General features: G+C 32.3%; 1 protein-coding gene across 1 annotated transcript; it reads left to right on the top strand.

The window, feature by feature from the left end:
- Window positions 1-4,652: 4,652 nt before the first annotated feature.
- On the top strand, window positions 4,653-6,357 carry LOC130447083 (uncharacterized). Its single transcript, XM_056783740.1, has 2 exons — window positions 4,653-5,459; window positions 5,563-6,357. Exons 1-2 carry the CDS (start codon window positions 4,653-4,655, stop codon window positions 6,355-6,357), a joined length of 1,602 nt encoding a protein of 533 aa, XP_056639718.1.
- Window positions 6,358-18,679: the final 12,322 nt, after the last annotated feature.

Here is an 18,679-nt window from a genome sequence, read left to right as displayed (position 1 = left end):
GATTTCTATTGACAATCTTGAGACAGAGAAAACTATCAACAGCGGGTATCATGCGAACTCATTGTAACGGTTAAACGAAGAAATCAAACAAGAAACGGGAGCAATTGGCTAAGGTTTAAAAACGAATATTATTTATTAGAGCTGATAGGCTACACTACTATTCACTTCTGAAATAATGTCGTAATTTGATATTTCGAAAATGTATTCTGCCGTTCTCCAGAAAACTACTTTCCTGGCCAATTGTTTGATTTTGTTTTAATTTTAGTTTTAATTTTTTATTTAGAAATTCATTCTACTCTACGCCTCTGGCAGTCTCTCTTTCTTCGTTACTTGTCGTTTTTATGTAGCGAGACGAGAACGTAGTATATGTAGTATATAGACCGAAGTAAGAACGTTTGGTTCTAATAAAAAGAAGCTTTGCTTCCAGAAAATAAATGGGACTTTGTTTCATTTAAAATAAATAGAAAATTTAAATACAAAATAAAATTATACAGTCCACTTCATTCAATACAACATTTTGGTCATTCGAGCCGATGATTAACAAATTATAAATAAATAAAGTTGTGTTGTGCACAAGAAGATCCTTTCAAACTACCGCATCAGGAAGAAGAAACCTGTAAGTCCTTTCCATTTTATTATTTATTCCTCCTCATAGTGTCGTCGATTTCTGATGGAAAAGTTTTTTATTATTGTTTTGCAGTAAATAATATATAGTTCAATACAATTGCAAGATAAAATATTTCAGGTTAACGTTAAACAAAACTATAGGTATTACCTTGTCGGTAAGGCACACTTATTTGACGTAAATTTAAATACAGGTAAAAATTGGTTTCAATATAGGAATATAGTATTGTTCTTTACTTTATTATAAAAAAAATTGCCTTATTTTCTTGCTCAAATATTATCATTCAATATTAAGGTATCGAGATGAATTCACAAGTAATTTGCAATTAATATAAATATCGATTAATACACAACAAATTATTTTGAATTATTCATGTTGTATCTTTAGAAAGGTATTTGCAATATTTGCATCCTAGATCCTAGTAAGAAAGTAATATACTCCGTTTTTTTCATTAGCCAAGTAGACAAAACATTCGGACGGCGCCAGCGGAGCGGCTAAGTACAAAAAAGTCGCAGTTTTTCTGTAAAGTTATTACTAGTAAACAAATCAAAACTCATTTCATAGGCGCGCGATAAAAATAAAATAAAATGGCCGAGTCGGAAAAAATGAAGAATTTATATAAGAAAAGGTCTACTATTAAGGTATCAGTTACAAGGTTTGAGAATTTTTTGAAGGAAATCGAACAAGATCCCTCAAAAAGAATTTACGTAGCCGATAGATTCGAAAGTATCTTTAGACGATTTTGAAACAATTCAATCGGAAATTGAGGAAAATTTAGAAGATACGGAAAGAAATCAAATTGTTTTTGATAAGGATCGTAGAGAATTTGAAAACAAATTTTATGAGTTACTAAATGATGCTAAAACCTTGATGAACACGAACGATGGTGTATCAGATATTGAATCTTTGATAGTCGATAGTTCTAGGCCGCGATCAGGTATATCTCATAATCTAAGATTACCAAAAATTTCCTTACCATCTTTTTCGGGTGATGAAAATTGTTGGTCATCATTTCACGACCGATTTAAATCACTAATTCATGATGATTCGAGTTTGTCTCCAACAGAAAAATTCTTCTATTTGCAATCAGCAGTAAAAGGTGAAGCTGCAAAATTAATAGGTGACTTAGAAACTACTGATTCAAATTATGAAATAGCATGGGATATGTTAAAAGACAGGTACGAGGATACAAAATCTTTGATTAAAATCCATTTAAAAAATATTTTTGATTTGCCTAAAATCAATAAAGAAAATTTTTTTGACTTAAGAAATTTCTTAGACATATTCAATTTAAATTATAGAGCATTAAGGCAACAAAAAGAACCCGTAGATGAATGGGACAGAATTTTATTATTTTTATTAGAAGAGAAACTTGACAAATCAACACGTAAGGAATGGGAAACTAAAATACATAAAATAAACTCCCCGAAAATTGATTTATTTGTTGACTTTTTAAAGGAAAGATGCAGCAAAAATAAAAATATAAATAATAATACCAATGTAAAACAGAATAAAGTGTTAAGTCACGCTTCTTTACAGACTAAAGGTCAATTTTGTATATATTGCAATAAATCTGATCATTTAATTTATAATTGTGAAAGTTTTTTGCGGTTAGATGCAGTCTCTAGGCTAAATTCAGTAAGGAAATTAAAGGGTTGCGTAAATTGTCTTCGCAAGGGCCATTTTGCTAATGTTTGTAGAGGATACAATTGTAGCATATGTAACAAGAAACATAACGTATTATTACATATAAATGAAGCTAGTAATGCAACTAGATTTTTTAATACTAAAGGAAATTTGTCTAATACAACAAATAACGAAAATGAACTTGAAATTAAATCTACAATCGTCAAAAGTGGTGAAACTGCATCCGAAATTAATAGTTTGAGTTCTACAAGTATTTTTAATAACTGTGTTATTTTATCCACTGCATTGATAGATATCTTCGATGTTAATAATAAACCAGTGCGGTGCAGAGCTCTTTTGGATTCCGGAAGCCAAAGTTCATTTTGTACGACCGAGTTAGCACATGCATTGAATTTACCATATAAATCTGTTTCAATTCCAGTAGTAGGTATAAATGCAACAAATTCTACGAATGTTTCTAAAATTTTTCAGGCAAAAATAAAATCAATTCATACTGAATTTGAAGCAAATTTGCCATTTTTAGTCATAGATCAAATTACAGGCAAGGTACCACAGTTTAATATAGATCTTTCAAACATTAAAATTCCTAAAAATTTATTGCTGGCTGACATTACTTTTGATACATCAGCTAAGATTGACATTTTGCTTGGTTGTAATATATTTTACGAACTTTTATTAAGCAATCAAATCAAGTTAGGGAAGAGGCTACCTATTCTACAGGAATCGCATTTGGGGTGGATCATTTCAGGAAATTTTACAGCCCCTTCAATGGCTACATTTTGTAATCTTTCTAAAATAGTCGTTCAGGAACAATTAGAGTCCTTTTGGAAAATTGAGGAAGTTTCTAATACGAATCAATCCGTTTACTCAGTAGAAGAAAATAATTGTGAGGAGCATTTTGTAAAAAACTTTTATAGAGAAGGTGATGGCCGATTTGCTGTTAAATTACCTTTCAAAAAAAACCTATTTTTGGCCAAACTAGGGATATAGCTCTAAAGCGACTGAAGTCTGTAGAAAAAAGGGTGCTGAATAATAGTTACTTGAATACGGAATATTCTAAATTCATGGAAAATTATTTCAAGTTGGGGCATATGTCCTTGGTAAACGAATCTTTAGGGTCAGAAGTTAAATTCATTTTACCTCACCACTGTGTACTAAAATTTAGTTCTTTGACTACTAAAGTACGGGTAGTTTTTGATGGTTCCTGTAAATCCACTAATAATATCAGTCTGAACGACGTTTTGATGGTGGGTCCAATCATACAACCTGATATATTTAATACATTGTTAAGATTTAGAAAGCACCAAATTGCCTTTACGGCAGATATAGAGAAGATGTACCGACAAATAAAGTTACATCCCTCGGATCGACAATTTCAACATATATTATGGCGAGAAGATAAGTCCAAATCGGTTCAAGAATATGAACTTAATACTGTAATTTACGGCTTAGGTCCTAGTTCATTTTTAGCCACCAGATGCTTGAAGCAACTGGCTATAGAAAATTCAAAAGATTTTCCCGAGGCAAGTCACGTTATAGAAAACAATTTCTACATGGATGATTTAATCTCAGGAACCGACAGTGTAGAAGACGCCATTTATTTAATCAAACATTTGATAAATATTCTAGATTCTGCTAAATTTCCACTTCGAAAATGGACGTCAAATAGAACAGAAATATTTGAAAATTTAAATCTGGATCTCTCTTCCTCTGAATTTATGATTAAGGATGGATCTAGTACAAAAACGTTAGGAGTCTTTTGGTTCTCCTTAGAGGACGTTTTTAGTTATTCCGCTAACAAATTAAGTATAAAAACTTATACCAAAAGATCGATTCTATCTATAATATCACAAGTTTTTGATTCGTTGGGATTAATCGCCCCGGTGACAATAACGGCAAAAATTTTACTGCAAAAATTGTGGTCACTCAAGGTAGATTGGGACGATGTTTTACCGGATTATTAAATCGTTTTTAAATTTTTAAGACAACATATGTGAAATTAATAAATTAAAAATATCACGTTGTCTGATAATCAATAATGCCATTGACTTAGAACTTCACTGTTTCACTGATGCCTCCCCAAGCGCTTATATAGCAGTAATTTATATTTTATCCCGAAATAATATTGGCTATAAGGTAAGTTTAGCTTGTGCAAAATCCAAGGTAGCACCTTTGAAAACAATTACCCTTCCCCGTCTGGAGCTTATGGCAGTACTTTTAGGTGCACAATTAGCTTCAAGGCTACTGGAATCAATGAATTTATCCTTTGATAAAATAATGTTTTGGTGTGACTCCACAATTACATTGGCGTGGATAAAAAGGGAACCTAGTACTTTTAAGACTTTTGTAGCTAACAGAATATCTCAAATTCAGCTTAACGATGAACAATGAATGGAGATATGTGCCTTCGTCGGAAAATCCAGCCGATTTCGTATCAAGGGGAGTACAACCTTCAGAAATTAGCTCATATAAAATGTGGTGGAATGGGCCCTCCTTTTTGCCGCATTCTAGCCATTGGCCTTTAGCTCCAAATAATGGTATTACAAATTTACCAGAAACAAAACTTTCTATAAATTTAACCTTGGGAGCACAGATATGCAATGATTTTGACATAATATCTAAATACTCTAATTACAAAACTTTATTGCATGTGACTGCGTATTTATTTACGTTTGCATCGAATTGCAAAAGGTCAGTAACACTCAGAAATTTAGGTGAACTAACTTTGGAAGAAATTAATATCGCTAAATGTACTTTGATAAAATCAGTACAGTACAAGAATTTTAAACCAGAAATAGACAAACTCAAATCAGGAAAACAGATTTCACGTAAAAGCAAATTGCTTCCTCTTTCACCATTCTTAGATTCCGAAAATATATTGAGAGTTGGTGGCAGGCTGAACAAATCTGATCTATTTTATAACCAAAGGCATCAAATTATCTTACCTTGTAAGGATTATTTCACAGAATTAATTGTTAATCATGAGCACAAAAGGCTTTTTCACGCTGGTACTCAAACAGTACTAGCTACCATTCGAAATGAGTTTTGGCCTCTTTCTAGTCGCCAAGCTATCCGCAGAGTTTTACGAAAATGTGTAAAATGTTTTCGAGTACAGCCTACTGGACTAATTCAAAAAATGGGTGAACTACCTTCATCAAGGGTTAACCCATCAAAGCCATTTCATACGGTAGGTATTGACTATGCTGGCCCATATTTAATAAAGGACAGCAAGCTGCGTAACAAGAAATACATTAAGTCTTATATATGTTTGTTTATGTTTTTCTTCCAAGGCCACTCACTTAGAACTAGTTAGTGATCTTACCGCTGATGGCTTCCTTAATGCATTCAAAAGATTTATTTCTCGTCGTGGTTTATGTAGGCACATTTATTCAGATAATGCAAGTACCTTTGTAAGGGCAAATAAGGATTTATTAAAGTATTTTGAATTAAGCCAATCTCTAGTTGTTCAAGAGTTTATAACCGATAACTTGATTACTTGGCATTTTAATCCTCCTTACTCTCCTCATATGGGAGGATTGTGGGAACGTGCAGTTCGCTCTACTAAACACCATTTGAAACGTGTACTTAACAACACTTACCTTACTTATGAAGAATTTTATACTCTTCTATCTCAAATTGAGGGCATCCTAAATTCTCGCCCTCTCCTTCCTCTTACCGAAGATCCTGATGATCTACAGCCTTTGACTCCAGCACATTTCTTAATCGGTACTGCTATTCAAACAATTCCAGAGCCAGCTGTTCCTGCTGACCATAAAATTCAGTTATCTCGATACAAGCACATTACTATGATGATACAGCACTTTTGGACTAGGTGGTCCAAGGACTACTTGAACTTACTCCAGCAGCGACCCAAATGGCGAGTTACTCAAATTGACTCTATCCAAGTGGGATCTATGGTGCTCTTAAAGGAAGATGATACCCCTCCAATGAGTTGGAAATTGGGATGCATAGTAAAGACTCATCCAGGCAGTGATGGACTTGTTAGAGTAGTGACAGTAAAGACTTACAGTGGTATCACTAAACGTGCCATAAATAAGATATGTGTTTTACCTATAGACGATTAAGGGTTATTTGGTTGTACTTATTTTTTACTTGTATATAATTTTATGCTATGTTTATTGCTTTAATGTATATTTTTTTTCTTTTTAAAAGCTGGTACTTTCAAGGCCGGCGCTATGTTTGATTTTGTTTTAATTTTAGTTTTAATTTTTTATTTAGAAATTCATTCTACTCTACGCCTCTGGCAGTCACTCTTTCTTCGTTACTTGTCGTTTTTATGTAGCGAGACGAGAACGTAGTATATGTAGTATATAGACCGAAGTAAGAACGTTTGGTTCTAATAAAAAGAAGCTTTGCTTCCAGAAAATAAATGGGACTTTGTTTCATTTAAAATAAATAGAAAATTTAAATACAAAATAAAATTATACAGTCCACTTCACCAATATCTCGACGGATATTGTATTACATCTCTTCTGAAAAGTGTGACCGATATAAACATCCCCAATAGCTCGCAATTCCTGGGAGAGATTTGTAACCACTGTGTAATTTCCACGTTATTAAGTCTCATCTGGTGTTAAAACATATCTTGTTGGTGCTTGAGACCAGAACTGAAGACAACATCAAAGAGCGTCGATATTTGGTTGATGTAGTTGAACATTCCTCAGCGAACACTTAGTCACTGATAATGTAGATGATTATTTGTTCATATTTTACAAAAATATAATTTGAGAAGTAGCGGGGATATCAGCTGATAGACATCGTAGGTTGTCATCCGCCTTATCAGTTGATCTACATGATGGAAGCCACAATTTTTAACTCAAATCAATGGCACGGATATTTTTTTATATGCGTATCTTCTATATAAACCTCAATTAAAGAAAAAAATAAAAATTGGATTTTTTGGAAAAGCTGTTTTCTATATATTGTTAACTATTAAAAAATAATTTAAATAAACATGTAGCTCATGATTGAGGTTCATATACTGCCCAATTGTGCATTGTAATAAACCAAATTACAAGCTGATTGTTCACAGCTAGTGTATACAGGTTCGAAAAAACTTGTTTCAAGAAAATCGCGTTAAAAAAAAAGTGACAGAAAAAGTTGATGTAAAGTAGTATTAAACTAATTGAAACAACTCACCAATTTATCAGCTATTTCAGCACCATATTACAAACCTTCAGATTCATATGCTTCATTTTCAGCTTCCAACTTTCAAACGAAAAAGAATTTTAACTTGAAATTTTAAATCCATATTTTTGAATAGTTTTACAAGCGATTCATAGAAAAAATAAATTTTTTCAAGCCTCTACACGTATTTTCCACTTTCGTCAATTGATCTTCATTTGAGACCATTGATTATCATGTTTAACGAATAAGTTATGAAGTATAGTGTGATAATAAACTTGATTCTCACCATTTATATAAAAAAATTCTGATATATATTCTTCAATACATTTATTTTGTACATAAATTATGATCAACATTCAACCAGGTATACAATAAATTAGTATTCTATGGAAAAAATGAAATTTAAGTTTTTCCGATAAGGTATCTACTGATTTTGAATAATAATTTTCTCCAATTTCGCAAACGGAATTTCTATTAGAAGTATACATATTATCGACAGACCAAAGGTTGTTAAAAGTATTTGACAATACCAGAAAGTCTGAAAAATAAGGAAAATCATTTTATATCATTATTATCTCTAGCCCAGTTAATTAAAGATAAGGATAAGAATGTAATTTCAATGAGATATGGAGTTTCAACATATTCACAAAGAGTTTATAGAAGTTTAGTTTGGAAACTTTGGATGATATCAGTCAAAGATCTGATTCGCAATGGTACTAATATAGCACATTATAAAATATGGATTGAAAGTACCATTGAAAGAGATCCTTTAAATGACAGCCGACAGTGCGAAAAGTGATTGCTTATGTAAAAGTTTGTTAAATAGTATATTGTTTATCGAATTTCCAACTCGTGTTGTGAACGATACATTTTAAACAACCATAAAAAAACGTTTTTTGGTTATTTTTTTAATAGGAGTTTACCGTAAGGTTTTGAAATAAAGAAGTGCCCGCTGATGGTTGTTGGTCATTTCATGCTTATCAGTTTATACAAAATTTTGAAATTAATGCATATCAGACTGACAATTCTTTCCTGACACTAAGAGTGTAGTTTCACAAAATAGCGTCGGTTGGCTGACAAACAAAATTTCAATGTCAAAATCTTTTATTACTCAATATATTCTCCTCATAATTGGATACATCTATTACAGCGAACCTGCAACGTCTCTAGACCTTTTAAAAAAGTGTTTCTTCCTACTCTGCAAACCAGACTTTCACAGCTTTTATTACCTGCTCGTTGGAAGAAAATTTAAGAACTTTTTTTCAGTTGAGAGAGAGATGATAGTCGGACAGAGCCAAATCTGGTGTTAAATAGCAATCTCTAGTTATTGCTCTACCCTTATCCAAAAAATCAATCATGATTACTCCATGGCAATCCCAAAAAACTGAAGCAAGAACTTTTACAGTAGATTTTTGGACACGAAACTTCTTAGGTTTTGGAGAACCAGAGTGTCGCCATTCCTTCGATTGCTACTTTGTTTCTGGATCGCAGAAATGTACCCAAATCTTATCCATAGCAACAATTCGGCTTAAGAAATCTATATCGTTTTTAAATAGAACACAGATCGAAGGCGAACCTTCCACCCTTACACGCTTTTGGTCAACAATCAATCATTTGGAGATCCATTTTGCAGCAATTTTTCTAATGTCCAAATTGACGTGAACTATATGATGAACTCGTTCGTATGAAATATTTAGTGCTTCAGATATCCGTTCTAGCCCAATTCGAGGGTCTGATAAAATCACGTCATGAACTGCATCGATATTTTCTAGGACTGACACAGAAACTGGCCTTCCCTATCGGTCATCATCTTCAATAGAAAATTCACCTCTTTTGAAGTTCACAGTCCAATTTTTCATGGTCGTATACGAAGGACATTGATCACCAAGTGTATTAAGCATATCTTGCTTACCTCTTAACCCTTTTATATACAGGTATTTGATGATTGCTCGATACTCCAATTTTTCTATTATCACAATTTCGGTAACATCTTTTTTCTTTTAATTTATTGCGAAACTCTGGTTTACTTTTTTGACGTTACACTGATACTTCTAATAAGTTTTTGTTCGTTGCTATAGTAACGCAATATTTTGTTTATGCATGGAACTGGTCTAGGCTAACTAGATATCAATATATCCTCGTATTCTGCCAGAATATATGTTTCTTACCCATCGAATCATATACATAACCTCTAGCAGTTACGCTGGATCACCATTCACAATGACGTTTCAGAGCTCAAAGGTCATCTAAAATTACCTAACCAATATAACCAATAACTGAAGGCTGTAGTGCAATTAACTTAAAGAAAATACCACAAAATAATACAAAAAGAACGACTGTATTTGTTTTTGTGTTTGTGGAAGTTTCATGACCAATGATTTATTTGTAATTTCTAACTTGGTGCTTCTATTATAAATTTTCGATTTGTTGGGATAATATTCTTCATTTTTTTCGTTCAAATATGAGCTTGACATATTTATTAAGAAGAACACCATTTTTTACTAATGCGGTTGACTTGAATATTGAATATATATATATATATATATATATATATATATATATATATATATATATATATATAACTTGTTCTTTGAGGGACTCCTCTGGATACTATGTATTCTTAGGAGCCTTTTTTGTATCTTACTAGATGATTTCGTTGTTCAAGAAGCTATCTAGCATCTTAGTACGATTGACAGTACTTTTCGGATTCTGTCTTTGTGCGTGTATGTTTCTGTATATAAGAATACAACAAAAAAGGAATATTTACATAGAAAATATTATACTTACTATATAATATAAACTGAAATACATTGCAGTTTTTATAGATGCAAACGCTATATACAAGTAACTCATATGTATAAGATAAAAGCTGTATGTACACTTATTTAAAAACTGGAAGACAGGATGAGATAGAATAGATTGATTGCACCTAAAAATATAGAAAACAAATAATTTTTATGTGACTTCTACCTTCCCCAATCTTTAAATTAGTTCTGGTCTAAAATATATAGCCAAATATTTTTGTAACAATTATTTTCAATAGTACTTTTCTTATTGGCCATAATTAGCGGCCTAGTAACCAATAAAGTTTATAACATAAAGTGCTCAAAAATCTCTAAATGGACGTGCTTGAGTTAAATTACGTGGTTGATCTTCTTCTGTTACAAAAGTTATGTTATCTTGTTGTAGCCAATTTTGAGTTGCCCTTATAAAATGGTAGCACGCTAGTCCGACCAAAACATCTAACTTATGTAGTGAAGCAATTGTTCATGTACGTTCTTACCTTACACAACCCATCAAAAGTATGGGTAACCTTCTTGTCGACATCGCACACCAGACCAAAACATGTTAGTCTATAGGGCTGCAATAACTAACAATCCATGAAAAATTTTAGAACGGTGTTTTAAAGAAAGATAATCCTAGAAAAGGACATATGCGTCGAGGTACTACATTCAGCTTTTATAATGAAAGAAGACTTGTTGTTATATGCAGATAATGCAGTTTATAGGAGTTTCCTTCCAGGAACTATCTGCAGAGCATCGTTAATTTGGAACGTAAATTCAATACAAAAAATTCGTAAATCGAAGAGAATATATATCCCTTGTTTAAATGGTATAAATCGGAATAATATAGAATTATATTTCAACCTTTCGGAGACCGTTTTACAGGATATCGAATTGTTTACTAAGCCTTTCAACATCTTTAATATTGATGAAACTGGTCTCCTACTAAATAATCGTCGATGATATTTTTTCACATCATCAGAAAGTAGAAATTCCAAAGAACAAAAAATTCAACGACTTTGTTTGTAAAACAGTTATTTTGACCCTATAATTTTCGATTTAAAATTGTATTAAGTAAAAAAAAACGAAAAAATTAATATATCAAATCAAATAAATTACTAGGTGTAGCTATTAAATAACTAATAATTCTAGATATCTTGTCGTGCATGTCCCAAAATTCGTTTCAGCCACTATTATAGTACTAGCAATACCCGTCGCGGCTTCGCCCGCAGTTTATTGAAACTCGCGTAATATATATGTACTTAAACAGGTAAAGATTGTCACAGAATTATCGGTAAATATCACACCTATTGATGTTAACTTTTTATTGATCCACAATAAACAATAGTAAAAGTAAATTATTAGTTTAATTCGTAATTCCTAGTATATGAGGAATTTAATTCACATTTCAATTCGTAATAGCATAATTTCTAATTAATAATTTGAAAAGAAAACAAATCGAGAACCATTTCCGATATTTCATGTATGCCGCGGTGAGAGATATTTTTATGAAACAAAATTATTATATTTTCTGAAAACGGTCTCCTTCACATTATGAAAAAATCATATATCTATGCAGAATTGGCTGCGTAAAACATTGGAAACCTAATTTCATATTTAATACTTTTTAAAGAAATCACAAAGAAATTTCCAAAAGCAGAAAAAATAAGTTTTTAGATATTCACACGGGATCCATTTCCAAAAAAGAATTGCCAGAACCAGTCTCGTTATTGAACAGCCAGACCCCATACAGTGTATTTGGGATATAAAAAGGTGAGTTTTCATCAAAATTTACCAGAAAAAACCGAAAACTTGCGTTGTTACAATTTTTCACATAAATTTTAAGATTATGTGAAAAAAGTGTGAATACAAAATCTGTAGATCTTTATATTGCCGACAACTTTGCTTTAAAATTTTTTTCCATAGGATTTCCACTGCCCGACCTTTTATAGCGAGTTAATTTTTTTTCATTGTTATATTTTCTTCCTTTTTCAAAACGTTTCATTTTACTACAATTTTCCTTAATTTTAATAATTATCGACCTGGTCTATATTTTCCAACGTTGGAAATAAAGACTATATAGAGTATGCAAGTTTTCTTAACTGCAAATCACCATGTTTGAGCTTTTTTTAATATGTACTTTACTTTATATAATTGGTATTAATTTTGATAATATAAATCATGTTTGACAATTTATGAATTTTTTGCGAGTTTATTTCATGGAATTCTGAAGAGGCAATCATCCCAAATTTTTCTACTAACTAAAGATTTTTTATCGATCGATGAGTATTTTACATCAAATATTATTTTTTGAACAATGTGTGGAGGATCTGAGTTAACTCTCAATTCTGTAGAAGGAGTCAACTGTTCAAAATATTCTTGATCCAAAATTAGAACAAAAGATAATGTCATTACCGGCATGATTTGTTGCGCAAGCCCATATTATCCAAATGATTGCCATTGTAAATACAGGCCTATTTAAAGCGATGTATAGTGCATTTACAACTCTGTTAGAATTCTTACATCTGTATAGATCATGACCACCGAATACACACATGGTAACTATTATTATTGTTGTCACCCATAGAAAAATTGTATATTTCTGAAATAAATAAAACAAGTTTAAATACTATAGGATTCATGGTGACTCTTCTCAAATTCCTTTGTTAAGCTCAGAGATTCTCAGTATGGACAGTATAATATGTGAAGCTAATGAGTTTAACATATGGCATCAAAACTACAAATCATTTCTAGTATTCAGATCACGAAAATATCCTAGCAGCAGAAAAACTTTTTATTAGGGTAAGAGACTTAACAGTTGGCACTGGCACTGGATTGGCATTTCTCTTCATTTATTACATTTACAAAATTTCTTTACATTACCAGCTTTAAATTTCGCTATCTAATACTAGATGGCACTGTATTCTCAGTGAGTAATACAGTTGCCACCATATTTCTGCAAATGGCTTCTTTGAATCTCACTTTATTTCAACTGTGAACTGGTGAACGCCATTACTTTGCTGTGTCGATTAGAAAAGTGTTGTGTTTAAAGGTTTGTATAATATTTTCTTTTACTTGATTTATGTTTATATGTTTTATGATAGATCGATAAAGATCGTTAGCATTGTTGATTATTGATTCTTAGGAAAATGTTCGTTAAATTTTGTTAATTTTGTGGGTGCCGATTACTAGGTACAAAATTATTTGTGTGAGTAGTTATTGGTATACGTGCCAATAACTAGTGCAATCTGCAGTTAGCGTGTGTCTAGTGATTGGCACATATGAAATTTTTGAATAACAATTAAATTTCAAACTTTTAAACGGTTTTTGGGCAATAAAGTCAATTATATAAAGACGTTATGTTGTTTCTAAACAATTTTAACATTATTTAAATGAGCAATCTTCTACACATGAATTTCTTTAAAAAAGCTCAAAAATTAATTTTATTTTCTTTTGACTGAACTTTAAGTAAGTTTTTCTACATTTTTTTTCTTTTTTAATAGACTACAATGCCGAAAGTAAGAGAAAAATCCAAGTATGTCAAAGGATACGACGAAAATCTGATACAAAAAGCTTTGGTGGACATTCAAAATGGGATGCCAAAAAAACAAGCAGCTGTGAAATATAGAATTCTTAGACCAACTCTACAGTACCGCTTGAGTGAAAAATTTAAGAAAATTCGCCACGGTCCTTCGTCTTACTTAACAGAAGAAGAGGAAAATACATTAGAGCAGTGGATTATTGATAGCTTTAGAAAGGGTTTCCCCAGACGAAAAAACGATGTGCAGGCATCTGTGAAAACGTTTTTAGACCTGAATCCTCGGCCAACTCCATTTAAGGACAATACTCCAGGAAGACACTGGTACAAAGCATTTTTAAACAGACACCCAAACCTCGTTAATCGAACACCGGAAGCAGTCACCAAAGCCAGCAGCGCTATTTCTGAAAACGACATTAGAAATTGGTTTCATGGCATAGAAAAGTATTTGAAAGAGAAAAACTATTTTAAAATTTTAAACGACCCGGAAAGGGTGTACAATGGCGACGAAACTTGTTTCCTTTTATGCCCTAAAGAAGAAAAAGTCATTGCTCTCCGGGGCTCAAAAAACGTTTATCAGATAGATCGCTAAAGCTAATTTGACGGTGATGTTTACATTTGCAGCGTCTGGTGCTGTCACACCGCCAATGGTCATCTATCCGTACAAAAGACTTCCTAGTAACATTGTTAATAGCGTGCCAGGCGATTGGGGCTTAGGAATTAGTGACAACGGGTGGATGGAGTCGGAACTATTTTTTGAATATATTTCAAACGTGCTTCATCCTCATCTTGTTAAACAAAACTTAACATTTCCTATAATTTTGTTTGTGGATGGGCATAAAACCCACATGACGTACGAACTCAGCACTTTATGTTCCAAACTACAAATAATCCATCCTTATCGCCTTATACCCAAGTGCCACAAGACTGCTACAGCCGGCAGATGTTTCTTGTTTTAAACCTTTAAAGAATGCTTGGAAATTAACAGTTTTAAAGTGGAGGAGAAATAACCCGTTCATTCAGTTAAATAAGGTTCATTTTGCTCCTATTCTCAAAGAAGCTGTAGCAAGTCTAAAAACCACTTCTATTTCAAACGGCTTTGAACCTTGTGGTTTGTGTTCGTGGGATGTGAATAGAAGAGATTTTTCTAAGTGTCTCGGCAAATCAACTAATATTAAACAACCTATTCAAAAAAATGTTGAGGGCTGTTCCAGCGTCACTTACGATGACTTTGTTGAAATAATCGGAGTTGAAAAGTTAGAGCAAATTAAGGCAAAAACACAATCCCCAAACGTAGATAATTCAAATGAAGACTTTGGGCTATTAGTAAATATTTTTAAAAAGCTAACAAATAATACACACGAGGATTACCATAATGATGAAGAAGACATTGAGTCCAAAAATATTTCTGAACGATTTTTACAATCTCCCAGTTGTTCAGGTGAGTTTGAAGCATCTAGCATGGAACAAAGAAATGGCACCCCAACAAAACCGATTGCAGAATATTTGTTTTGGCATCAGACACCAGAGAGAAAAGGTAAAAGCCAAACCGAAAGAATACCTTTTGTCATTACATCTACCGGATGGAAAAAAATCCAAGAAGACAAGCAAAAAGAAAAAAAGAAAGAAGAGAGAATTGAATGCTGCTACCAAATCTTCAAAAGCAAAAGCATTAAAAAAGAAAACACACATCAGAAATTTATCATCGGCACTTGAACATAACGAGTACACGAAACAGACAGAAGAAAACGTGAAAGAAAATTTTGATCAGATTAAAACAGATAAAATTAAAGTTGATGAAAAAAATTTATCTGAAGATGGAACATCTCAAGAGCAAGGTCCTCCAAAAAACAATAAAATCGTAAATAAAGGGTTATATTATATATGCTGTTCCAATTCTACAATTTCCAATTTTGCCATCAAATGTGAAAAGTGTATTCGAATTTACCATTACCGATGCCTTAAAAAACACAATATATATGTAGAGCATTTTCTATGCAAATCATGTTAATCCAAAAAGCTTCAATTAATAAAAAAATTATATCCACAACTCCAGTTATTTTTTGTTATATTTAAGTGTACATTGTTGTCCACAGTTCAAAAATTTCAAATTTGGGATGCCAATAACTGGCTCCTCAAGGTGCCAACATTGTATAAATATGTGCCAATGACTACAGTGATAGCTATGCCAATGACTAGCGTTAGGTGCCAATAACTCCTGAATCTTACATGTTTGTACAAAAAAAATTTTTGTTAAAATTGTCATGAGAATATTTTTATGATGTAAACATTTAGATAAAGCTCTAAGTTTCTTGTATGTAAATAAAAAAAAGTCAATATAACAAAATATTCCATAGTCAAGAAATTTGAATTTCATTTTGCACCTACGCTTAAGGTGCCAATGACTAGGTACCTTACCCTATTATTAGGAGGGTAGATGAAAATATTTTTATTACTGATAATTGCATGGTTTCAGTATTAGCAAAGCTTCTGTTAACTTGAAGCTAAAAAAGTGGTTATTACTCAATGAAATTTGATTTGACATAAATTGAGGTATTTAAGTATAATCATTTGAAAGAAAAATATGGTGATACGGAATTAATATAATCACAGATAAAAAAATAAATGAATTTACAAAGAAAATCTATAAACTTAAGTTGGTGCAATATCAAATCAAATACTTGTTAAACAGAAATACCTTCTAGTCCAGGCGCTAGAAGTAATTGAGTATGCAAAATCAAGTGACGGCAACTATATCCGAATTCTTATACCTGAAACTCTTCACCCATACATTGATTAAAGGGCACGTACCTAACAAACAATTTTGCTTATTTTGCGATAATTTTAGTGATTTATTGAAAAAACTAAGGTTAAAGACGCTGCTTGATATTAAAGTATAAGAAAATAGAAGAAACTACAGTATTAGTGGAAAGTTTTCAAACCTATATGATCCAGACTCCACCGAACAAGAATTTTTATGGAACCAAAACTGTTAAGTCACTTATATTAATGAGGAGAAAATAATGTTGTATAAAGAAGGAAAAGTGTCTGTTTCAACTTCCAAAGCAGGCATGGAGGAGCAACTTCAAAATTTCGTTCTTGATCAAGGACGCCGAACCATGTTTACACTGAAATTAGTACTTGTCAACGGCCTGAAAATTTATTTGATATCGAAGTGAGGTATCGAAACATTATTTAAGATAACCGAGAAGTTCTCAGACACCAGCCGGTCGATATTCAAATCAGATCACTAAAGAAATACTCATCGATGCTTTTGATAAAATAATAGATTAAATTAAAGACCAGTTACCAACACATTATTCGCTGTAATTACAAACATTGAGAATGTAGTGATCGAAATGATCAATATAAAAGAAAAGTAATACGTGAAATTTCTTATACGATCCATAGTTTTCGACTTATAGGCGTTTAAAGCTGCAAAATCAGAACTTATACTTAAGTATGCTTTCTAGGCTAAGGGCGGCTCATGCCTAATGGTTAACAATCCGCAACTTTTACAAGGAGAACCTGTAATATCTAAAGATAGGAAAACAACATGAATTAGGTTGATGGTAAAATTACTCAACTATCGAATTTTGCATGAAATAAATAAATGTTCAAGAGTATTTTTAGATATAAGTCAAGCATTTGACAAGGTTTGGCACAGCGGCTTCCTATTTACAATAAAACGGTATTGCCAAAAGGATAACTTTTAACAAAAAGATAAGATTTCCCAGAATCTCTCATAGAACGCAAATGGATGAGGAACTGTCGAAATGACTTCATCGTATTCATCAGCGTGTGTTTGTGTGTGTAAGATTGTTTAAAATTCTTTGCTGATTCAAATAAACTAATTGTTGATGTGTGGACTGTATTATTTATTAATAATATTAAAACATGTGTTAGTTGGGTTTTAATGGCGATATATCAACTACACATTTAACATAATAGCCCCCTCTTTGAAGGGATGCCTTCAAAACAGCTTATTGTAGAAATTTACTTGATAATATATACCTATGTTTACAAAGTCTATCACTGTATTAAGATTGCAATAAATCGATTTAATTGTCTATGTCTTCTTGTCTTGGTAATGGACACAAATGTCTGATGGAACGAATAATTAGTCCCTTATGGGTTTGGACTTCAGCAACTCTTGTAATGCCGTCTCTTCCGGGAAATAATTTCCTAATTATTCCCATTGGCCATTGGCATGGTGGATATAGGGTGTTTTTTATTAAGACTAAAGTGCCCACAGAAATAGTTGATGGGGCGTCTTTCCACTTGTACTGCTGATGTAGCTGAGAAATATATTGTCTTGAAAATCTTCGCCAAAATTGTTGGTAGAGTTTCTGGATGTGTTCTAATCGAGTCAAACGATACTTGTTGGAATTAGTATAGTCAATGTTGGGAATGGAGGTCAGAACTCGACCTATTAAGAAATGGGATGGTGTAATGGGTGACAAGTCATTAGGGTCATTTGATTGCGCAAACAATGGTCGAGAGTTTAATATACCTTCGATTTTTATCACTAAGGTGAACATTTCTTCGTAAGTCACATTATTATTAATAAGAGCTCGCTCCAAATGAAATTTGCAACTTTTAACGGCTGCTTCCCACAATCCGCCATGATTTGGGGTGTACGGAGGAATAAACTTCCATTGTATATTATATTGACTGGTAGAATTGACAATAGAGGCCTGATTGTTTAATAAAAATTTACTAAGATCTTTCAATAAGTTGTTAGTGCTGTGAAATGTAGTTCCGTTATCGGAATATATTATTTAGGAACACCTCGTCTAGATACAAAGCGTTTTAAGCATGCTAAGAAATTGTTGGAAGTTAAATCAGTTACTATTTCGCAATGTATTGCCTTAGTGCAAAAACAAACGAAAATAGCCAAATAACATTTATTAAGTTTAGCTCCTTTACCTGGTTTGT

The sequence above is a fragment of the Diorhabda sublineata genome, chromosome 7 (genome assembly GCF_026230105.1).
Source record: "Diorhabda sublineata isolate icDioSubl1.1 chromosome 7, icDioSubl1.1, whole genome shotgun sequence".
NCBI lineage: Eukaryota > Metazoa > Arthropoda > Insecta > Coleoptera > Chrysomelidae > Diorhabda > Diorhabda sublineata.
The sequence above is the reverse complement of the archived record's forward strand: the minus strand, read 5'-3'. Positions and strand labels throughout refer to the sequence as shown.

What these genes read in the sequence shown, in the direction of transcription:
- LOC130447083 (XM_056783740.1), top strand. Translation starts at nt 4,653, where the DNA reads ATGAACAATGAATGGAGATATGTGCCTTCGTCGGAAAATCCAGCCGAT. An exon ending in CATCAAAGCCATTTCATACG is followed by an intron (nt 5,460 to 5,562) that starts GTAGGTATTGAC and finishes TTTTCTTCCAAG; the next exon opens with GCCACTCACTTAGAACTAGT.